Here is a 24,024-nt window from a genome sequence, read left to right as displayed (position 1 = left end):
TGAAACTGATCAATGATCAGCTGATCGTCTCTCGTTTGTTTATCGCCCACTTTGCGCCAGAAAGAGGAAATCAGCGGATGTCGCGCTAAACAACAGCAGCACGTTCAAGCTTGATCAGCTGTTGTTAGAATTTATTTAATATTACTTTCTAGTATCAGCTGATGTTTGCTGGAGCCACAGCTGTAAAAGCTGCTGGCCATGATATCGGTTTGGAAACATGAAGGTGATACAAATCATACATATATACCAACAAGACAGTGTACATCACTGTCACAACAGCGTTTATTTTAGTTCAAAGGCTTTATGGTTTTTCCTATAATACCTGGTGGTGTAGTAGGTGATTTTTTGTCAGTTCAGCCTTATATATTATGTTTAACCCGAGTGACCACCCGGTCAGCTGGTGGGTGACAGGCATCTCCGAAAACGTTAGAGCACTTATGCAAATATGTGATGTCTTGATAAATCGAGCAAATATTTTAAGTTTACACAGCACCATTCTCACATGAAAATATCTTAAAAGTTTATTTTGTGACCCAGAAAGAGTAATATTTCAAACTCCGCCACTCTGTGTTCCTCCGCCACCGCCTCGTTTGAGTTTTGGACGAAATGGATTCTGGGATATTGCATTTCGTCATTTCGAGCTGATTGGAGACCAAAACAGCCAATCAGATTTTTTTTGCATCCAAGTCTGTGATTGGCTGGTTTTGTGGCACAAAGAAAGAGTTGAGCGCTACAGGCAGAAATGTTGAGAGCGCAAGCAACACATTGCGAGCAAGCGCAAGTGCAAAAACTGAGCGACAGGGGCTGCTATTGTGTGTGTGTATGGATCATTGACTGTAGAAAACATGGTATGGATAATAGCAAACACTGAAATACATTTTTTGCACGCAGCAATGAATTTTGTTCACTCAAATTGAGCTTTTCTTTGCTCAAAATAAATTTCTCCTCAAAATGCAACACTTGCACCTGCAATTTGTTTTTACGTGCGCTCAATTTTTTTTACGTGCGCTCAGAATAGTGGCACAAAAATAACGCCATAGCGGCCAGGCTCTCCGAGGCAAAAAGTAAAAAAAATAAAATAAAACGATGCTTTACAGAATCCAGTCGATGCCACATTTGTTTGCTTTGTGCTATCCAGTTTTGTGGGATTGTGTGCACTGAAATGAGCTCCCAAAGTATTGCAAGTTTCCTGCATGGCCGTGTTTTCCCGTGTTCCCACACTGTAATTTGCTTTCCTTTCATTATAGGTGTGGTGCAGGAGTATTTTACTCCTTTACAATATATAAAGAGTAAGACAGCAGGAATAAATAACAAACAGTATTCATTCAAGGGGGACTATAGACAAACAGGAGTATATAGAAAACAAGAGAAAGGCACACAATGGAGAACAAAGTGCCTGAAAGTAGGGCTGGCTTCAGTAGGGCTAAGACATGTGAGAGAGAGAGGAGAGCAAGGGATTTTTATTTTTATTTTTTTGTCATTTTACTCTATAATTCAGATTCCTTTCTGATAGTTTTTGAAATTTAGTTAGTGGCATTTATATTTATCTCCTTGTGTTTATTATTGTTCCTTATTATCAGTGCGTTTTCTGGTCTTATTTGGTTCTCTGTGTTTTCCCAGATTATTTTTTCATGTTGATTTAAGTTTTACTTGTTTTAGTGTTTTAGTTGTTTACTACTGTGTTTTGGTTTGTAGATATCGTAGATATCATTGTTTTTTAATCCTCATCTTTTAATCCTCTGTATTCCTCCATGTTGACTTTATTCGTGTTCCTGCATTTCTGTTTCAGCCATGATGTTGTTCATTTCCTCTTTTATTTTGATACTTATTTGTAACTTGTGCGTTGTGTTTAATTTTCACTCCCTCCCCTAATTCATTGTCTTGACTATCAACACCTGCTTCTTGTTACCCTTCTGTTTCCACTCCCGTAGTTAGTGGTCTGTATCGCTTTCATTTTTTTTGCCTTTGTGGTGTAATATGTGTACTCTGCCTGCTTAAGTACTATTGTTTAATTCTGGATTATCTCCTAGCTTGTGCTTCTGGGTCCAGTTTAATCACTTTGCTGCTCTAGAGATGTTTTAAGTAATAAATTGCTCAAAAATGGTTTCTGTAATAATAACCTTAGGTTATTTAAGTGCTATGGATGAAAGAAACATGCTACATACATTTTTCTTCCTTTTATCCTCTGTTGCTTCTAGACATCAGATCTTGCTAAATAACAGAAAGTGATGTAATGCAATGATATTTGCATTACAGAGGAGGACATCCCAGGTTTCGAGAAACCTGAGCTGGCGCAAAATGACAACACATTAAGTTTATTATGGATAATGGGTGTTATGTGAGCTAAGGCTCTGAAGTTTGAAGGGAAACATGATGCCATAGGTGTGTTGATGTTTGGGATACTTTCAGAGATGAGCTGTGATTTGTGTGCTCTGACATTCTCAAAAGTCTGATGCCTATTTAGTATTTTAATGCAGTCACCAGTCTTGCTACTTGTGGGCAGTGTTGTTCTGTTTTCATGTTAAAAACAATTTCAGCCAACCACTGTGCAGTACAGTGAGGCGTGCTCAGACCTCTACATTGGAGAAAGACCTCGACAGGACAAGACTCAGCTTTGCATCTGCATCTAAAGCAGGGGTGGGCAAGTCCAGGCCTCGAGGGCCGGTGTCCTGCAGGTTTTAGATATCAACCTGGGTCAACAAACCTGAATCACATGATTAGTTTGTTACCCAGGCTATGGAGAACCTCAAGACATGCTGGACATGAGGAGGTAATTTAACCATTTAAATCAGCTGTGTTGGATCAAAGACACATCTAAAACCTGCAGGACACCGGCCCTCGAGGCCCGGAGTTGCCCACCCCTGATCTAAAGGATAAAGGTCACTCTTTCAAGGATGCCACGGTTCAGATTTTGGAACAAGAAGGCAGATGGTTTGATAGAGAAGTAAAAGAGGCCATCACTGAACGGAGACAGTGATGGCCTACAATGCAGTCTGGAAATCCCTTCCCAGGCCCCTGAACCCCAACTGACATTGTTTATCCGGTGAGTAGGTCACATGATAGGGCGCAACAAGGTCTCATAGTGTTTTCACCTGAAACCTCTAGTGGTAACAACCTTTTTTCACACCTTGGCTCATGTAACGAGGCACATGATTAATAATGGGTTAACAGCTCTTTTAAGGGACAATCCCCACTGGGGATTAAATACCTGGGGCTCTTCACTTTTTAGTTTTAGAACTGAAGAAACTTTCTGGATGAGAGGTGAAACATCATCTGACTCCCAGGCTAAACTTCTGAATATTCCAGAGGACATTTATTTTTTCCACTTTACCAGAGATTATTTTATTTATTTGATCGACTCCCAAATCTTCAAGAATTTGTCTCGACTTATTGAATTGGCTTGAACTAGGACCCAGTATATCCAGATCCTATTGCATCCTTGTGATGCCATGTACATAGACATGCTGGATAATGCTCTAAGACAAAATATATGCAAAAACCTGGTTACATAACTAATGTCTGATGAATCTTTTTGTCATTCTGTGTTCTTGTTTAAATAGTCCTTCAACCCCAATCACCTACAGCTGACTCCTATCTCCTTAAAGTAAATTGAGCTATAAGGTACAGAGCCTAATGATAGAAATATTGGTGGCGCTGTTGAAGCAGTCATTGTTAGAAAGAAAAGTTATACATGTTAAGTGTGATTAAGGGGAGCAGCTCTACCCTGTTAGCATGCTCATGTGTTGCCTGACCCTTTTCCTGTAACTGACACAGCCTGTGCCATGTAAATTAATAGCGGGAAACAGAATGATTATGACATTTAAGAGTTTCTGCTCTCTTGGTTCATTTTTTTCTGTTAATATGTGAATGGGAATTGTAATCTTTCTTTCTTTTTCACTAGACCAGTAATATTTTCCCTAAAAACTATGAATTCGTTGAACAGAATGTAACACTTTCACAGAATTTAAAACCTGATTTCTCTGAACACTAAATACAAAGGTACTTGCATTTAACAGCTGTAAGGCTTCACAACTTGTCTTTTTAAAACAAAAGTTTCAGATGTGTCAATGCTGAGTGAGGCAGCGGTCTCTGCCCCACCCCCTTTGTCACTTCACTTCCTTTGCACCCTTCATTTAGGTGTTAGGTGTTCAACAGTTTCACAATTAGACATCAAGGCACAGCTGCTGCACTTCTGATCCAATGCCATGGCTATTCTCTTTTGTCTTCCAACTGCGATGCTAAAAGGCCACCGAGGTGGATGGTATCTTTTCTTCCTGGCTGCTGTCGTTCCAGGTAAGTCTAATAGCATTCAAGTGGAGTTCAGCCGTTCACAGAGAGCTGACCTTAAACTCACTTGACAGGATTGTTTTTTATTTACATGTCAAAACCAAAGCTCAAAGTTCTTCCATTTTCAATTGTTTTACTCTCACTCTTTATGATACTGCTGTTTCCACTTCTGTTTAAATGGTAATATTTCCTTGCAAGAGTGTAGTGTGGTAAACGTCATATATGAGACTGCACTGGTTTCCTCTCCCACACAGTGGTCTTTAGCTGTCCCAAAGATGTCGCGCTTGTCACTGTGTGGTTTTAGCAAAAAAGAGTGGTACGACCTGAGCAGAAGTACTTCTCATGCTGCATGCACTATTATCTGTCATTAAATTATGCACCTTCTGAAATGCTGTTTTTGTTGACTCATTTAAAAGTACTTGACTTTTATTTTTTTACTGTTGACCACAGTCATTAAGACAGCCTTTTTCCCCCCACTTACCTGCATTACCCAAACGTAACATTTCAGAAATTAATGAAGACCAAAAATGCTAAATAATAATATTAAGAATGTTTGGGAGTCAAAGCAACTTGGCTGTAAAGTGACAAACCACAGAGCTGCTGAGTGCTAAGGCATGCAGTGTGTAAAAAGACACTGCTGACTCAAGAATTGCAAAGCTCCAAACCTCCCCTGGCTGTAACATTAATAAAAACCCATCAGCTGATTGTTTTTTTTTTTTTTTTTGTCCATTTATTGTCCATGTAAGACCTACATGGACGGGCTCCTGCATCTGTCACAGACCTTGTCGGCCTCTCCAATCATTTATTTTAAATACACGGGTGGCCATGCTTTTGCAGTTGTAGCTACTAAACTTTAGAACAGCCATTGTCGGCTAGTCAGTTTTAAATAGCAGCTGAAAAGTTAGCTTTTCCTTATTATTTGTTCACACCGTTGTATAGAAGTATATGTGCACAGTACAAATGAATGGATGACTGTATGTTTGAAAGCATGTTTGTGTTTATAGTGTATGTTGACTTCTTTAATGTAAGTTTTATCCGAACAGTAAAGCACTTTGCAACTGTGCTTTTAAAATGAGCCATACTGCTCCACTTTATTATCATGACTAACAGTATTTCAACTTGGACTCGTCCAACTTATGCTCCTATACTGGTTCAGACTGTTCCAAATAACTGGAGTGCTCAATTGTTTCTGGTTCTCTGGGCTAATAAAGAAGTAGCTGTGTTGGACTGGAGTTAATGGGTGAAAGGCATTCAAGATAGTGGACCTACTGCACTCCCCCCTTAATGCATTTGGCCATAGTTTCTTTCTTTTTTTTTTTTTCCTTTTTCAGGTATGTACTTACTGAAAGAGGGTTCTGTGTTGTATTTTGCGAAGACTTCCACTGGTTATTTATTCATTTCTAAATGATATACAACTTTATGCAAGGGATAAGGGGGGAAAAAAAAGGGTATGACCAGACAATGAAAATAACAGGTGTGATCTTCTACCAGGTGTCCACTTTCAGAGCACTAATGGCTCCATCCAGCCTGCTTTGGTGTCTGAGCTTCACTCCAAGGGTCAGATCTACCGGCCGGTCCTGCAGCCATCTGAGGCCACTCCTCAAACAGGTACACCTGTTTTATTCCATGTATATGCATGGTCCAAATCCCCTGTTCATTTACAGCAGACAAAGAGATGCTGGTGTAATGGCACAAGAGGTAGAGGGACATAAGGAAGATAAAATAACCTTTAAAACGGACACAAATGATCATCTGTCATGCTGATTAATTTCATATTTTGAAGGCTAAGAATTGCAAACAATATTGATTCATAGTTCACTGCGCATACCGGAAGAATCTGGGAAACATGAGTGTGCAAAACAGATGGCATACAGTACATGTTCATTTGTTGACTACTATTCAGAGAAGGATGCAGATGTGATGGCTTTAAAGGTGACTAACTGAAATATTTGAAAGTGGCATGCATTATAATTTTGCATGCTTGAGTTCAAAACTATGTTGTTGTTTTTTTTTAATATATGGGTGCAGGAAACTATGTGAAAAAAGACCTTAGAGGGAAACCCTGCATCAGAATTACCATGGGAGCAGAGTTCTTGGTCACTGAAAACAAGGTCAGTGGCTGCGACTGGCTCAGCACTCTCTCTCTGTGTGTGTGTGTGTGTGTGTGTGTGTGTGTGTGTGTGTGTGTGTGTGTGTGTGTGGGGTCAATGGCATGCTTCTTTTTGTGTATTAGTATGAATTTTATTTTGTTGCTTTTCAGCAGTTTTTGCAAAAAGTGTGTTTGTATCAGCATGTCTTTGTGAAGTGTCATAAGCTGGTTTCTCACTGCAAAAATTTCCAACTGCCATCAGCTTATTTATTTTTTTCAGTTACAGTTGAATCGTTTCACATGGGAGTCAATCAGTTAGAAAGTCGTTTCCACCTGACCTCAGTGTAATCATGTTGTTTTTTTTTTTCTTTCTATGCTATAATAATATAGATTCAAATTAAGACACTGGGTGTGGGCGTGACATTGATTGGGCTACAATATTTAACAGACATCATCTGATTCTAAGTCATCTGTGAGGCGCTCCTATTTTTCACTGACTGATCCACATGTGACCCAGCACAGAAGGAAGGATTTGCTTGTCTTTGTCTCAATGTAACGCAGAAATCAAACAGAAAGTGAGAGGAGATGGTGACTTGTAATGCGGCCTTTACTTTTCTCCTTTTGAAATCAGAAAACCTGGTATTTTGACCTGGACCCATCCAGAGTTAGGGTCAGTGGTTACTGTGGCAAAGAAGAGGCTCTTCTCTCTCTCACGCTGCCAGACAATGGTGCCAGCCTGCAGTTCAAATTCAAAAAGGTACAACACTCATTCACTGCTGGGTGAACTCTCCATGTCATCCTTATGCCTGCTGTGGATACCTTTCTTCACATCATAGTCAGTTTTATTCAGTTTAGGTCTGCCTTATCCACGTGCACATGGAGGCTGTAATGTTCTGTTGTTTATGAATCAGCTCAAATTTTTTTGTTTTTGTCCCCAGGAGAAGAATGTTTTCTACGTCATCGAGATGAATGCTCATTTGTCTCCCATGCCTGTCTGCAAAGACTGTTCCAGTAAGGGCCAAAGGAAAAGACGCAGCAAACAGCTGGTGTGTGATTCAGATGCCCAGCATAAACTGAAAATTTAACTACTCTTGTGCTTCATCCTCTTCCCAACAGACAAGACTTACAAAGGTGTGTTGGCCCATGAAAAGCTGTTCAAAACTGCTAACGGTCGAAGCTTCACGTGCAAGTCTGAGAATCTGCTTTTGATGTCGTCTGAGCTGAAGATCAAGCTGGTTCCTGTGCAGATGCAGGCCTTCAACCTGTCTCAAGGACAATATGGAAAAGGTGACTAGCTTTCACAGCAACAAATGAATGGAAACCAAATATCTCCAGCCCAAAGTTAGGTTTTTAGAGATTGCTTCCTCAAATGTAAATAAGTGGCACTTCTTAAACAGAGTAGCCAAGACAGACAATCTCAGGTCAAAGGAGTCCAACGTAAAACGCTTCTTACTGTCTGTTAAGCACTTTCTCTTCAGCGCAGTTTCATTCTAAGACTATTTAACCCATGTTGGCGACAATCTCTCAGACAGGAAGTTGACGCAGAAAAAATGAACAAATTGGACGAAGTCTTACAACCCTTCAGGTTTACAGCCTTTTTTTGTGGTCAGTATAGGTTCCCATTTTTGAGAATGAGAGCTCTGTTATGATCTGACTGTGTATAAAGACATCCCATTAGATGTTAAAAGTTTAATATTAGACATTAAATTTTTTTTATTGGAAAGAAGATTTAAGAAAAAAAAAAATGGTCCCCATATTTTACTTAAATCCCAGACATAAATGCTGCTCTGTTTCTTTCCATGGTTCAGAGGTGGAGTGCTGGGCTGACTATAACAAGAGAATCATTCCCATCATCATCGGGGCAGCCGTCGTGTGTCTCATTCTTATCATTGTGCTGAGCTTCCTTGTGGTCAGAGATCGCCGCAGAGATGGATACGAACGGATTTGAATGGCGAAGAGTTCACTGTAAAACTGGACTGGGGGTGGTGGTGGGGGGTGCTATTGACTTGTTCATACACTTGTTCTTTCACTTGTTCTTTTCCCAAACCTTCATTTGGCTTGTCACATTCTTCTGTTAACAGCAAAGACAGTTTGTATGGCATTTACAATTTTAATAAATAAAACATTTTTTAAATGTTGTCTTTTTTTGTTTTTAACTTTTGTTGTTGTTGCTTTCATTAATGTCTTGTGTAATTTTAATTGCTATTTTTTTCACTGCATGTTCAATATTTGTGTTCAAAACAAATGTTGTTCAAAATTTAAGAGTGGAATATTTTTAATCGCACTAGAAAGCTATAAATAATGCCATTAAAAATAAATGGGTGCGACAGTGCAGATTAACATCGTTATTAACCCTCATGCTTTGTAACCTTAAAGGGGCGGGAAACTAATACTCATTGCATTATATTGTATTTTACTGCACAAAATTAAAAATAATACTTGAAATAATAATTTAAGGGATACATAACAAAATAAATGCATTCAACGTTCTGAATGCAGTATAATTTGTACTTTGAGTCACTGTTAATTTTTAATTCTCAAGTTTTTCGACAGAAATGCTGCCATCTGCTGACGACTTTTGATAACTGCAGCTTATTCACCGCCTCCTTATCCTTCCCTTCTAATTGGCTGTCGCCCCTACGAGTCCTTGGAGAGGTCAAAAATAATGATAACGAAATTTACCGGAGAGTCGCTGTGGTTTTGAGATATACAGTTTAGTCGTTCACATTTCTCTTGTTGGCTTATCCAGTCCATCACCGAGACCTTTTTTTCCAGGTGCTCATTCAGCCTGTCAGCTAGCTAGCACAGCTAGCCTCAGCAGCTGGTGGCTATGGCTGCAGTTATTTTAAGTTTCCCAACTCTGCAGGGCCTGCGGATATTCACGCAGTGAGTACCTAAAAGCACTGAAGGGCTGTTATGTCTTATAGAGGGTTCGACAATTAGCGCACTCGTTTTTAACGACAGCTTACAGGTGTCAAGTTAGGAGGCTATCTAATGTTATTCTCTGAGCTAAGCACACGGCGCTAGCATTAAGCCTGTGAACACGACTTCTGACCTGCAGAAAATGTTATTTACATTCAACACCGAGACGCTGTCCTGATATATATGAGAATGGACCAAGGTTAAACGGCTAGCAAATTGTCTGCTAGCGTTGCTAATGGTGCTAGCACAACATGGACATATTTGTGGGAGCAGCCTCGCATGCTAACTAGCTCAAATTAGCTTGGTCTTTGTTTCTGACTGCAATGTGTTTCTTGAATGCTTATTGTGATGAACTGCCTGTGCCACTGCTGTGTTGCTCTAGCAGCAGCTCAGCCTGTGTAGTAACGAGTGGTGCTGAAGTTGTTATTTCTGTCTCTCCACAGGAAGCTGTCATGGAGCACGAGAGGTGTGAGGCTTGTTTCAGGAGGTGAGGATGCATAAATATACATGCAAAACTTCCAAAAGATTGAGTAACCACAAAGAGTGATGCAAAAAGTCCAAAAATCACATCCACTACACAGAAAAGTAACATACAGCCATTTCAGGAGCTGCTAGTGTTCAGCATGTTTGTTTGATTAATCTCTGAACTGATCGCTTTCCAGTTTTACAAATACTGACTAGCACACACTGTACATCCAAGTCCATCACCTTGTCGAGGTTGTTTGGAGCAGTGATGTTTGTCTTTTCCAGGGGTGAGAAGGATAGAAAAGGTGCTGATTGCCAATCGAGGAGAGATTGCATGCCGTGTGATGCGTTCAGCCAAGAAGATGGGTGTACGCTCAGTAGCGGTGTACAGTGATGCAGACACACACTCCATGCATGTAGCTATGGTGAGACACTGGATCCTTTTACTTTATAAGAAGTAGTTGTTTATAATTTCCTGAAGCTGCCTTTAATTGATAACATATGACATTGTTTTTGTTTTGTTTTTTAAACCTGTATTTGCTTTGTTATTGTTCAAGGCAGATGAAGCCTACCGTATTGGCCCTGCACCCTCCCAGCAGAGTTACCTCTCTATGGACAAAGTTTTGGAAGTGGCCAAAAAATCTGGATCACATGTAAGGAATTCTTTTCATTATAGTATTTAGCCTTCTTTAATCACTTATGTCTGATTTCTGTGTTGTAACCGTTTTTTGTTTTTTCTTTTTAAATCTACTTATTTGCTGCTGAAATGTTGTATCTGCAGGCGGTCCATCCTGGCTATGGTTTTTTGTCAGAAAACACAGAGTTTGCTGAGGCATGTAAACAGGAAGGAATCATCTTTATTGGGCCTCCCTCATCTGCCATCAGAGACATGGGCATTAAAAGGTTTGGTCTCTTCGCTGTAACCCAAATTTATAGGAAAGAGAAATAACAACAATGTGTTTCAACTCATGTGTTTTATTTTACTTTGTTTTTCAGCACATCCAAGCATATCATGTCAGCTGCTGGCGTGCCAATTATAGGTGGCTACCATGGAGAGGACCAATCTAATGAGAAGTTGCAGGCAGAGGCTGTCCGGATTGGATACCCTGTGATGATCAAAGCAGTTCGTGGAGGAGGGGGGAAGGTGAGAGGATACATCAGAGCAGGCAGGCCGCGAAGTCAAGCTTTTGTCCAATCCTGGCAGATCAGCTGATCTCAGTGCCAGCCTTTATCAGCTCATACCAACTTGTACCAACTTAATGTCAGATTGACATTAAGTTGGGCCCAGAACAGAGTTATGCTATGAGTTAGTCAGTTGTCTTTAAACTGTTGCCACCCTAACTCATCTGTCTTTAAAATTTTGCAGGGCATGCGTATTGCACGCTCAGACTCTGACTTCTTGGAGCAGTTGGAGTCAGCACGGCGGGAAGCCAGAAAATCCTTCAATGATGATGTCATGCTGATTGAGAAGTTCGTGGAGGATCCCAGGTAACACATTTAACTGTTAACCAGGCAGTTTTCAGCACCACCGTGTGGCCAAAATGTTGTCTTGTTTTTGTGACGGAGAGGTAGGGCTGTAACTAAAGATGATTGTGGTAGTCGACTAATTTGCCAATTCTTCTTGGATTAGTCAACAACAGTTTTAATAACTCTGAACTCCACTTCCTGTGGGCAAACCTCCTGTTCTAGGCTCCACCTGCTCAAGTCTGCCCACCTGTGAATGTCACTCTGTTGTCTCGTCCCACCACAGCAAATTAGAATAATGACCCAGGAAACATGAATTTGAAAATAATCAAATGTGTTTTTAACATTACTCAAAAGGAACGTCAGAATAAAAATGAAATAAATAAAAATATTTGGGAATGCAAATTAAATTGCTAGTAGTATTTAACAAAAAAAGTGCAAATAGGAAGGGAGTAAAAATGGCTTCTGTCCATAAGTTCGAATAAAGCTTCAAATTAAATCAAAATTATTTTTTTACCCAGTCCGAAATTAGAAGTTTTCAAAGTTTAGAGACGATTCAGTTTATGAATTCACAGTTGCAGTGGACATGTTCTCATGTTTGATATGTTGTTCCCAGCTGCAGATGATAACCAGGCTAAACATGACTGTGCATGTGCCTCTTTACAGGACAAACTCATCTATGCGCATGTGCTTAATACTAGTAAAACAGAATTAGAAAAGACAGTTACTAATCAAAAATTTGGTTGTATATCATAGTTTCTTGGTTGATGCACTGTTCAATGCCAATTAAGCTGTTTATAGACATAATTAATTATTGATATGAACCCACAGATTAACTACCTAACGTTAGGTGGAAGAGGGGGAAAGAAAAGTAGCAGACAGTGAGTTTCCGACAGATAAGCTAACGTAGAATAGAAATATCCTTTGTCCCTCATTGGGGATATTCACGATAACATAAACATTACTGGACAATCATTAACATAAACAAGGTATCAACAAGATGCACTAATGTAACTCCCCAAAATGGACCCATTCAGAGGTGACGTCACAGCTCCAGGGTGCCACCGTTTTAAATGCTGGTGCTCTGCAGTAGTGCTGTCGTGGAAGGAAAGCTCAGCTGCGCAGTCTGCATTCAACATTGTTTTCTGAGAAATACTTTCACATTTTTTTAAACTGTGAAAGCATTTTAAAAAAACCTTTTCTTCCGTCCTCCTGTTTTGCCTTCCTGCTATGTTCTTCTTCGTTAGTATTGAGTGCAGTCGGCAGTGGCTTATATACTGTCCTCATAGATTTCTGTAGTGTATCGCAGTTATAAAAACAAATTTAAGTGGTTTTAGAATATGATGTGTTGACAGTAAAATTCCATGTTGACAAGTTTTTATAGTTATCATATCCCTGTGTCCTGAAGACATGTGGAGGTCCAGGTGTTTGGGGACATGCATGGCAATGCCGTCTATCTGTTTGAGAGGGACTGCAGCGTTCAAAGGAGACATCAGAAGATCATAGAGGAAGCACCAGGGGTGAGTGAGTGATAAAGTTTGAACAAGGTTAAGGAGAAAGAATACATTTGGATCAACACATCTAACTGAAATGATCTTGGCCCGAGGTTAACCTCGTGATAGGTCGATCGGCTATTTCTGGAAAAATAATTCGTCTTGTTTTTCCATTTAGTGAAATAAATAATAGCTTGTTTCCCACTTAAATGAACATGTTTCTGTTTTGTGGCATTTTTCAACTGGATTTTTTTCAGCCTGGTATAAGCCCTGAAGTGAGGAGAAAACTCGGAGAAGCAGCGGTTAGAGCAGCCAAGGCTGTCAACTATGTTGGAGCAGGTAAAACACTCACTCTCCTGCATTCATCGCACCAGAGTCATCCAGACTCACAGTAAAACAGCTTTTGCACAAGCAGGGAGAAAAAAGGCCATCATTCAGTTTGTCTCACTGTGCAGGTACGGTGGAGTTCATTATGGATGCCCAGCACAACTTTTATTTCATGGAGATGAACACCAGGTTGCAGGTGGAGCATCCTGTCTCTGAGATGATCACTGGAACTGACCTGGTGGAGTGGCAGCTCAGGGTGAGGAAGGAGGGAGGAAGGGGAGAGCAGAATGTCTTCGAGGTGACAAAAAACTGATTTGTGAAATTCTTTTCCAGGTGGCAGCAGGGGAGCGCTTGCCTCTCCTTCAGGAAGACATAATGCTAAAGGGACACTCTTTTGAGGCTCGTATCTATGCTGAAGACCCAAATAACGACTTCCTTCCTGGGGCGGGGCCTCTGCTGCATCTCTCCACTCCCCCACCAGACCAACATACACGTATAGAGACTGGCGTCAGAGAAGGTAGGAGTCAACTATATATACAAATAAAATTAGTTTTTACCTTTTCGTTGTTAGGGTATTAGTTTCTATGCTAAGAGTAGATTTTGTCATAATGATGGTGGATTGCTCAGTTCTCTCAAGTTTGGTGCCAAAGCTTTAGCTCTGTCCTATAGCTCCTCCCTGCTGAGCCCCACATATTACTGGCCCACAACATCAGAAATAGGAATCTGTTGCAGTAAGGCACTAATAAAGTTAAATGGTGGGAGCTTTTTGTCTGTGTTTGGTTTCAGGGGACGAGGTCTCGGCACATTATGACCCAATGATTGCCAAGCTGGTGGTGTGGGGAGAGGACCGATCTGCTGCCTTAAAAAAGCTGCGGTATTGTTTACGACAGTACAATGTAAGATACAAATGCACACTCTTAAATGATTCTTTGCATGTTGTGGTGCTGAATGTTTTTAATATAAACACAGGATTTACTAAAAATGTTCTAAAGCTGCTCTGTGTGCAACGTTATTGAAATTGTATAAAGAAAAGTCAATGCAGAACACTTGAAAATGATGTTTTTGCGTCCTGTCTGTTCGTCTGTGCCCTCAGATAGTAGGACTAAACACCAACATAGATTTCCTGCTGAATCTTTCGGGCCACCCAGAGTTCGAGGCTGGAAATGTGAGCACCAGCTTCATCCCCCAGCACTACACCGAGCTCTTCCCCACTCCGAAAGCACTTTCTGGGGCAACAATCTGTCAGGCAGCCCTCGGCCTGATACTACAGGAGAGGAACCACACACTGGGATTCACCCAGAGCTCCACTGGTGAGGAGACAGAGATGATATTGTTTGGATCAGGACAAATTACAGCTGAAAAACTAAGTCTGTGCATCTGTGTTTTCCAGATCCTTTCTCCCCATTTGGCTCTAGCCGCGGTTGGAGAAACAACATCCTGTTTAACAGAAATGTGACACTACAGGTGGGAGATAAAAGTAAGTGACAGCCATACTGTGACTCTGTTGTCAGTTATTAAATTGCAGTGACTGGCAGGTTAATACAAGTGTCTGATAGGATCAGATTATGAATTTCTGAGATTTTATATGGAAAAGGTCAACCTTACTGTGTGTGTCGGTTCTGCAGAAATTCTTTTCGGGACATTATTTAACATCGTAAGTCAGGAGAAGGTTGTGATTTTACTTTATATTCAGTGTGAAACTGGTAACAGTAATCTGTGATAGCCCACCTGATGGATTCCTTCAAAGGTCTCACTACATTCATTATGAGTCTAGACAGATAGCTAGCCCCCAGCAGTCTGAGCCTGTAGCAGCATAACTAAGGCAAGCCTTCAGGGTCACCTGATCTAGCCCTAACTGTACGCTTTATTAAAAATCGAATGGATTGAGTCTAATTTTAAAAATAAAGGGTGTCTTCCACAGACTGGGTCCACAGGACAGGTGCCTGCTTCCCTTTCTGCTTTTAGAAACTCTAGGAACTGCAAGTGAGCTTGCAGTCTGAGAGCAAAGTGCTCTGTTTGGACACTGTGGTACTTGGACTAAAGTCTTTAAAATATGGTGGGGCCTGATTATTGACATGATTTTAAATGTAATTGTGGATTTTTCTTGGAGCCAATGAAGAAAAGGTAATATGGGGGAAATCTGATCTCTTTCTAATCCCTGTTTGTACTCTTATGTCCTATTATGTTCTTTTAGAAGAAGCCATCCAGAGTAAAAATCTGGTTGGATATCATGTTTCTAAAATATTTAGGGCCAAATACAGTATCCTCAATTTTATCTGAATTTAGGAGAAGAAAATACAGGTGAGCCAGGGCTTTGTGTCTTTAACATACGCTTGTAATTTAATTATCTTTTAATAAGGTTTCACAGATAAAGCTGGGTATCATCTGTGTAGCAATGCAAATGTTTACAGTGTTTTTTCACTGACTTCTGTGTGTCAGGAGGACTCCTTGTGTACATGACGTGAAGCACACTTAGGTCCATATACTCACTGACAAGTTTATTTATTTTTTTCCCCTTTTACTGAAACATATTCTACTTATAGTTATACAGTGGACATGGACGTAATATGTAGACTCTCCGTTTTCATTTGGGGGCATCCACATTCAAATTGGATGAAGTGTTTAGGAGTTTCAGCTCCTTAATATGTGCAAGCCTCTTTTTAAAGTAATTGAACAATGGGGTCACAAGGCTATTTCATGGGCAGGTGTGGGCAGTTCCTTCCTTATGTCATCATCAATTAAGCTGCAATGAAAGCTGCTGCAGTAAAGACCTGACAGAGTATTAAAAAGGAGGAAACCAAGCATCTGGTGAAGTCCATGAGTTCAGGACTTATTTTCAGTTATTTAATTTGTTCAGTTACTTTTGAGCACCTTGAAAGAAAGAAAATATGTTAAAAATTGCTTTAGTTCCTCAGATTTTTTTTTATGCAATCTTTTTGTTTAACCCATTGAATTATTGGTAATTAGTTGCAATGTGCAGAACCAAAATTAGTAAACGTTATCTCTGTCCAAATATTTATGAACCTAACTGTAGTTACTGTAGATGCAATTCAAACACCACCAGCATAGTCTAGACTAGTCTAGTAAAATGTTGTCATCAGAGGTGTCAAGTGCTGCACTGAGGTGTTTCTGCTGTCAGAGGCCACAGGAAGATCATTTGTAACTTTCACTAAAGCTGCTTCTGTGCTGTGATGAGCTCTGAAACCTGACTGAAACTCTTCAAATAAGCCATTCCTCTGCAGATGATCTGTTAGCTGCTTGACAACTACTCTTTCAAGGATTTTTGAGATAAAGGGAAGGTTGGACATTGGCCTATAATTAGCTAACACAGCTGGATCACGTGATGACTTTTTAAGTAATGGTTTAACTACTGCCATTAAAGGCCTGTGGTACATAAAAGGTGAATGTAAATTAGTCACATTTAATTAATGGTGAAATTTCTTTGAGTCTTGTAAGAATGGGGTCTGAAAGTCACATTGATGATTTAGAAGTAGTTATTAAAAGTCAACTCGGAAAGATCAACAACAGTTATTAATTAGTTCTTGGCTCAACAGAGATCTGGATTTTATATTTGCAGAAATGCATATATGTGCTCCACATGTGGGCATGGATACACACTGGTTCAGACTGGGGGCATGTAAGCATGATCATCTTTGTCCGGTTTCCCTTATTTGACAGAAATTGTAAGCTTTTCAATTATTTATGATCATCAGATTAAACAAAGATCTATGTTTAAATGTGTGTGCAAGTAAATGGAAGTCTAATCAACAAAACCGATATAAAAAGAGTGATTTTTATTAGTGACGTTAGTGGCTTTCTTTTTGCTTTTGGGGACCTTCTGATTCGTCTTTATGCAGTTGATACAGATTCATGTGTATAAGCTTGTGTGTGTGGTGACTTCAGGTTATGGATTTTAGTCACTGGACTGTTTTTGGAGGTTTTAAATCTAAAGAACGACAGGAATGAATGAAATCTTGTATGAAATTAGCTGAAGAAATTGTAGAAATTTGTTAATTTCAGTTTGCAGTCGAGTACAGTTGGGACTGATTCATAATCCGATTTAATGATTGTGTAAAAAATTAAATTAAAGCCTGTCTGGTCTGTGACACATTATTAAGGAACTTGTATTCATTATTCAGTGTTTCTATTAAAAAATGTCACCGAAAAGCTAAAAATAAAGCAGACAGCAGCAGCTGAGGGACTTATTTAACTAAAGACTTTGTGTCAGTCTCTCCTGTCTCTATCTCAAGACTGTTTTTAACAGGTTTTTTTTGTTTGTTTTACCATCTAGAAGTTGATGTGGTCATCATGTACAACCAGGATGGGAGCTACAGTATGCAGGTGAGCTGAGAAAGTTAACTTGTTTTTGGCTACAAATATTTAATTCTGTTTTATAATCTGTATATTTTGGGTATTTATTAAAAGTTTTCTTTTTACAATAAAAGTAAAGTTCTCCAAATTTGTAAATAATAGTAGTACATAGTGCTGGGCGATATGACGATATATATCGTGTGGACGATAGAAAAGTGTCTATCGTGCCATTTGTCTTCTATCGTTTCTAACCCTAATTTTATAAATTATTACATAAAATATATCATTAACCCTTTACAACCGGTCGGAGCAGGCACACTCCGTTTTGTCTAACTATTTTTAAATCCCTGTAGAACTGGAACCACGTAAGGTAGCGCAATAATTGTTTTTGCATATGAAACCGAGTTGTACTTACATCTTATTCCATTAGCTTGTCCTAGGTCACGATTTCCTTCCACATATAGCTTTGCAAAAATTGCATAAAAAGCGCTTCCAGCAACAAAAACATAATATTCCAGACTTGCAGCAACAAAAACATAATATTCCAGACTTGCAGCAACAAAAACATAATATTCCAGAAACACGCTTTGCCGATCCGACCAGCTGTTCATAACACTTCCTACATTGGAATATAAGTCAGCGCGAACTATCGCATGTCCGCCATTACCTGGCCGAAACCGGAAGTGACGTCATTTTCGCGGAAAATTTAGTTTTTTAGCTTCAAAGCCTATGTTGGTGTTTTTAAAAGTCATGTTTGACTTTATGCTTTTCTGTATCGTTTCTGGGATGCTTAGAAGTCAAATTACACTGTTGGAAATAATTTATTTTGATGCACATGCTGTTTTTTTTTGCAAATTTGCATTATAATATTTATTTTCATTTTTCCTGTAGTATATTAAAATTAGTGTATCTCAAACATAAAACTATGAAGACACTCAAAATAAATTTCTTGTGGTTGGAAACTATTTTGTGCAACTTTTTTGTATTTACAGTTTTGAGGGATAAGCCTCTTAAATTTCTCTAACTAGAAATATATGTAAAAAACAAAACAAAAACGATTTTCAATTTTTTTGTAGTTTATTGCACTTTTTTTGCAATTTATGTAGTTTCTACGGACTCAATGCATACATAATATTAAAATTTGGGCTATAACGGTTGTATTGATGTATAGCAACTTGAAATGCTCCCACAAATGGCACTACAGCATGTAAAATGTAAACATAAGCTCTGGCGGACTTGGTTCTATGGTAGGTCTTAAAGGGTTAAATAGCCTGTGGCAAATATATTAGTGTTGTCTTCTCACTATACATACTCTTAACTTTATGCTAGAGAAAATAAAGTATAAAAAAAATGATATTTTTCGCAAAGAAACTCTGTCTTGTGGTTTTGTGACATGGTGCTGCTTTACGTGCACCCGGATTTGCGACATGCTTTACGGTAACTCAAAAGAAAGACTGCACCCTCTCCACTCGCTGTTTACAGACTTCATACTTTCCAGATGACCACAGGTCAGGTGGTATATCGTGATATATATCGTTATCGTGATATAAAAGAATTCATATCGTGATAAATATTTTTTCCATATCGCCCAGCACTAGTAGTACAGTGTGGGATGCCGGCGCTTAAACAAACCCAGGTTACTTCCCACAAATGCATCACTTCTGCTTTCTTCTTTTAGATTGGTGACGAGGTGAATCACGTCACAGGGGAGGTGGAGATGGAAGGCGGGGCATCGTTCCTGCACTGTACTGTCAATGGCGTCAAGTCCCGCCCTAAACTTGTGATCCTGGACAACACGGTGCACCTGTTCTCCACTGTATGTATCTGTCCTGCTGCTGGATCTCATGCTCACTGACATGCACAGTATACAGATTTCTATTTTGCATATTCCTCAAAACCACTGAAATCCAAGTTATCATCTATCATGTTGCTTGCTGTGTCTTCTGTGCAAAACTCTTTGATGTTTGGTGACTGATGGCCCAAACAAGGCTTAAATGTTTCCCAAACATAGAAAAGTGACTTAAGCAGAGGTGGAGGAAAAAGTGGCCTTTTTAACCTCAGCAGTTTTGTTTGCAGCAGATGTATTTTGCCTATGCAAAAGCTCCTTCTGGAGGTTTAAAGATGTTTTCGTCTCACCTGTCGCCGCACAAACCGTCTCTGTCAAGAGTCTGACATCAGGGGGAATTAAAAACCTGTTTCAGTCCTCTCACTTCAGCTGTCAGCGAGCTGTCACTACACTTTCTGATGTCTTTACCTCTGCGCTGCAGGAGGGAAGCTCTCAGGTGTCTGTTCCCGTGCCAAAGTATCGGGCTGGTGTTGGCGGCTCAGGAGCTCAGGGTGGAGCCGTGGCCCCCATGACTGGAACTATAGAGAAGGTGACTTTTTCTTTTGCGTAAAGGATATTCCTGTTTTTCTAAAGTTTACTTTTAAGGTTCAATTTGAAGTTTAAATAGTGTTTTTTGGGGGGGTAAAAAACTGTTCTGGCCCAGTAAAATTTATTCACCAGTTAAAATGCAATCTTAGTCAATCTCAAGCTAAAGAGCTTATGTACATAATTTTAGATGTTACAGTCAGACAATACATTCTGAATGTCTCAGTGTGAAACGAGATGTCCTAATATGTGGAAATGACACGCACAGTGCAGATGAAAAATTCCAACTCAAAATACAACTCTTGTTTTGTTCTTCAGCTTTATTTTGTATCTGGACACATAAAAATGCATCAATCTGACATCAGTAACCCAAAGTCCATGACATAATTTCCTTAGGGATAAATAAAGGATTCTGATTGATTAATGGAGCCTTAGGCCACGAACTCCATCCAGTCAGGGTACAAAAGTTTGGCATTTTAGGAAATATGCTGACCTTTTTCTTTTTTTTGCTGATAATTAGCTAAAAGATCGATGCCACTGTCATGGCTGTGAGGATAAATGTTGAGCCAGTAAGTGGTTTAGACCCTAGTACTTTCTAGTATTTATAAAAAAAAAAAAAAAAAAAAAAAAAAAACAGACCCACGTCTACTGTACAGGTGCCTTTTAGGCTTATTACTATAATTAGACAGCTGTAAGACATAAAGGTCCAGTCTGTTTATTATTAGCTTTACATGCTTCAGAGGGTGAATATTTCCTAGTCTTGATGGTAAGTGATCCCACCTCTAACCTTTGTTATACAAAGGTTAGAATAGTATCAGTCTATTTAGCTTAATTTTGATAGGAAAATAATCACATTTCTATTTTAGTATGTTTTTATCTGGGACTCTGCTAGAATGGCTTTGCGTGATCCATAGTTTGGAGCTCTTACATATCTTTCTGCGCCTTGGTATAGCTCTTCAGTTCATCTACTGTTTGAAAAAGTAGATTTAGCTTCTTTTGATTGGCTTGAACAGCATCAGCATGTAATCATGTACAGCAGAAAATAAGGACAATCATAGTTGGTGCCCCAGTTTTTCTTCAACTCGTAACAAGGTAACAAATAAAGTTTGCTTAATGTTGTCAGCTTCTTTTAACACCTGCTCTAAATCAGCAGACAACAAAATATCTCTGCTTCATGCCTCCAGTTAACTCACTGCTCAGACAGATGCAAATGCTGTTTAACAACAAGTTAAGCAACTGGTGATGACTGGAGAGTGATAGTAAATCCCTCTGCTTTGTTTATTACATTTACGTCTGAGTGTATTACTGCTTCCCTCAAATCCACTAGCAGCCGGAGCAATGAGACTGTGGAGGAGACGTGATAAGAGCACACTGAAAAGGATTTCAGAAGTAACTCTCAGCTTTGCAAGGAAGAATTCATAATACTGTGTGTGTTACTTCTTTTTTTTATTTCTGAGTGACATCATTGGTTTGGTTTTATTGTATTGGTTTGAGATGAACGTCCCTCGTGAACGAGACGCTTTTCCTGTGTCCAGGTGCTGGTGAAGGCCGGAGATAAGGTGACTGTGGGAGACCCACTGATGGTCATGATAGCCATGAAGATGGAGGTGAGGCACTGATGATTCTTGCCTTTTAGCACACACACACACACACACACACACACACACTGCTGAGTTTCTAATGATGTCACCTCTTGTGTTTTTTGCCTCTGCAGCATACGATCCGGGCGCCAAAGTCAGGCGTGATCAAGAAGGTTCTCTTCAGCGAGGGCTCTCAGGCCAACCGCCACGCTCCTCTGGTTGAGCTGGTGGAGGAGGAAGAGCAGGCGGAGGGGAGCAGCCAGTAAACGCATCGAGGTCACAGTTACACTGAAAGGTAGAAGAGGGCTAGCACGTGTAACAGCTGGAGGGAAAGCTAGTCAATGTGAGCGAGTTTTGGCCTCCCGCAGGATTTAAATCATCTGTTCGACAAAGAGTTTGGGTCAGTCTGAGATCGACATGCCAGCCGTGTGTTTGCTGGATGTCTTCCTGCTAAAACTTCTATCATGGACAGCGGCTCTTTTTACTCAGCAATTCTTGCCTACGTGTCAGCATTTCTCAAAGTTTCGGGGGGCATGAAACCACCGCAGTGGGGTGTGGATGACCATCGGGGAAATGTACAGTCTGCAGTGCAGCGAGTGTGATTTACGCAGAGAGAACAAACGAGAGTGTTTTATTCCACTAGAAGCTGATCTGGATTCGTCTTCATCGGCAGATCCATATTTTCTTTCTGCTGCTGTCAGTGAATAATCTCTCCTAACTAATGAATGAGGAAGGAAAAAAGGCAGTTTGAACATTAGACACAGGCTAGGGGGTTGATTGCAATGCCACAGAGACCTGAAGGGAATAACCTTCGAACATCAGGCAGATCAGGTGAGATATCCCTGTCTGTGTCTCCATATCACAAACATGGAGACGGCGGCGGTGGCAGGTGAGTGCTGTTGATCCTGTAACATGTTTGCTTACAGGTTGTTCTTCCCTCTACGTCCACAGCTCTGTGGCATTTTGATCACGTTTAGGAAAGAAACGCCTTACTGTAGCAACAAGAGAGTGGGGAGCTTTTCTCTTTAATTTCTGCTCTCGTATTCTCGCCATCGCAGCAGATTAAACCCTCCTAACTTTGACAAGTTCAGCTCATGTCAGGGCACATTAACAGCTTTCTCATTAATGGCTTAAACTCCTCTGAGGAGGCTTGTTACAAGCGCCAACTTATACAGTTGCTGCTGAGTCATCAAACATGTGTCGGGTCCCTGAATTGGCACCAAAAGCTACCACTCCTCGAGCCAGATTACTCTTTGATCAGAGGCTCTTTGCTTTAGCCTGGGCTTTTCAGGGAGGGGTGAAAGAGCATCGCTGTACAGGAAAGGAGTGCGCCAAGTTGACAATGTGAGCACAAGTTGTTTTTATTAATTAAAATCTGGCCACTCTGTGCTTCCAGACTGACTCCAAACACCTCTCTGTCACAATTAAAACAAAAAACCACAGGTCTCCTTTAACCCTTGATTCTGGTGCTGCAAGCACTCCAGAGTGCATTCTCTGACGAATCAGTCTCATGTGCAGCATTTCTGCACGCACTTGTCTCTCGGTTCAGAGTAGCTCCTGAAGGATGAAATGTCGGTCACGGAGAGATTTTGGCGGACAGATGGTTTGCATCCGCGTAAATCCAGTGAGGGAGTGATCTGCCACAGAGACGGCGGTGAAGTGGATCGCTCTCTTCTCACTAACCGGTGTGCTTTAAGATCTTGACTAAAACTGTCAGTATGAACACATTTCCTGAATTGTTTGTAAGTGTAAAATAATAAACTAGTCAAATTCTGTAATAAAAATTTTTTTAAAGTATAAACTGTCCCGTGTCGTCACTGATGCGCCTGTGTTTGGGTTTTGAGTGTTTGTGGCTTGTCGTGTCCTGGCGTCGCCTCCCTCAGAGCTCAGCGTGACTAATGGGAACAGCTGCGCGCCTGTGCCGAGCCCTAAATGCTGTGTGACGGGATGTGAAAATGCCTGCTACACCGAGGATCTTAACTTCATCCACGCGACTGTGACTCGGGGCTTCACGCTCTGTGAGCATCGCTGCCTCACGCTGGAAACAGCTGAGACGGTCCACGTGCACCTGCTTTTACAGGTGCAGCCACTGCAGCACTTCTCACTCGCTGTCCTTATTGAAACTGTTTGTTCAACACACTCTGTTAAGCCTGTTAAACAGAACAGCCGGAAACTTAAAGGCGTGTGTTTGTGCTCACTCATGGGTTGGTGACTACCTCGTGCCAGTTCCTGTTCATACATTGTTTAAATCATGGTGATCTCACTCAGTGGTCTGGGCCTCTGCATTTTGAAGCTTCAGTGCTGGCGCTTGTTTTTGATGCTAGCAGTTGACTTACACGGGTGGTAGGATGGTTTGCTACATTCTCAGCTAACCTAGTTAGCTTGGTTAGAAGACTGGCATTTATAAACTAAGAACCAACTGGTGCTAAGCAATGGACCAGAATCTCAGTCACTGGAAGTGAAGGACAACAAGCACAACACTTCTGAAATTATCTATACTACTAATACACTCCAACAGCATGCATGCACACATATAAGAGGTCCAGTATAATGACTCATAGCAGATCAGGCCTAGCAGGCATTATTTGGGACAAACTGTCAGTCAGTAGGACCACACCCCACTATGAGTCTTTAGGAGGGGGAGGTCTATCCATAGAGGCCAGACTGTAAATATATGCATGCTTTTTAATGGTGTGAAGTTGGATGTGTTAACAT

General features: G+C 40.4%; 2 protein-coding genes across 2 annotated transcripts; both read left to right on the top strand.

The window, feature by feature from the left end:
• The first annotated feature begins 4,185 nt into the window (after positions 1-4,185).
• On the top strand, positions 4,186-8,324 carry lamp3 (lysosomal associated membrane protein 3). Its single transcript, XM_063500382.1, has 7 exons — positions 4,186-4,293; positions 5,779-5,895; positions 6,316-6,398; positions 7,008-7,133; positions 7,315-7,387; positions 7,493-7,663; positions 8,185-8,324. Exons 1-7 carry the CDS (start codon positions 4,206-4,208, stop codon positions 8,322-8,324), a joined length of 798 nt encoding a protein of 265 aa, XP_063356452.1. The 5' UTR covers positions 4,186-4,205.
• A 677-nt stretch (positions 8,325-9,001) lies between these two features.
• On the top strand, positions 9,002-23,107 carry mccc1 (methylcrotonyl-CoA carboxylase subunit). Its single transcript, XM_063460129.1, has 19 exons — positions 9,002-9,262; positions 9,742-9,785; positions 10,049-10,188; positions 10,321-10,416; positions 10,545-10,666; positions 10,760-10,907; positions 11,130-11,251; positions 12,636-12,747; positions 12,978-13,059; positions 13,176-13,303; positions 13,381-13,564; positions 13,834-13,943; positions 14,141-14,357; positions 14,438-14,524; positions 17,339-17,388; positions 19,037-19,174; positions 19,626-19,733; positions 21,265-21,336; positions 21,444-23,107. The coding sequence occupies exons 1-19, from the start codon at positions 9,207-9,209 to the stop codon at positions 21,573-21,575; spliced, it is 2,148 nt and encodes a 715-aa protein (XP_063316199.1). The 5' UTR covers positions 9,002-9,206; the 3' UTR covers positions 21,576-23,107.
• The last annotated feature ends 917 nt before the right edge of the window (positions 23,108-24,024 follow it).

This window comes from Pelmatolapia mariae, linkage group LG17 (assembly GCF_036321145.2).
Source record: "Pelmatolapia mariae isolate MD_Pm_ZW linkage group LG17, Pm_UMD_F_2, whole genome shotgun sequence".
In the NCBI taxonomy this organism is placed as follows: domain Eukaryota; kingdom Metazoa; phylum Chordata; class Actinopteri; order Cichliformes; family Cichlidae; genus Pelmatolapia; species Pelmatolapia mariae.
This window is presented reverse-complemented; position numbering and strand designations above follow the sequence as displayed.

Bases quoted from the DNA above. Each gene is read 5' to 3' on its own strand.
- lamp3 (XM_063500382.1), top strand. From the start codon at position 4,206: ATGGCTATTCTCTTTTGTCTTCCAACTGCGATGCTAAAAGGCCACCGA. The intron at 5,896-6,315 runs GTACACCTGTTT...ATATGGGTGCAG, and splicing joins TGAGGCCACTCCTCAAACAG to GAAACTATGTGAAAAAAGAC. The intron at 6,399-7,007 runs GTCAGTGGCTGC...TTTTGAAATCAG, and splicing joins TCTTGGTCACTGAAAACAAG to AAAACCTGGTATTTTGACCT.
- mccc1 (XM_063460129.1), top strand. From the start codon at position 9,207: ATGGCTGCAGTTATTTTAAGTTTCCCAACTCTGCAGGGCCTGCGGATA. The intron at 9,263-9,741 runs GTGAGTACCTAA...GTCTCTCCACAG, and splicing joins GGCCTGCGGATATTCACGCA to GAAGCTGTCATGGAGCACGA. The intron at 12,748-12,977 runs GTGAGTGAGTGA...GATTTTTTTCAG, and splicing joins TCATAGAGGAAGCACCAGGG to CCTGGTATAAGCCCTGAAGT.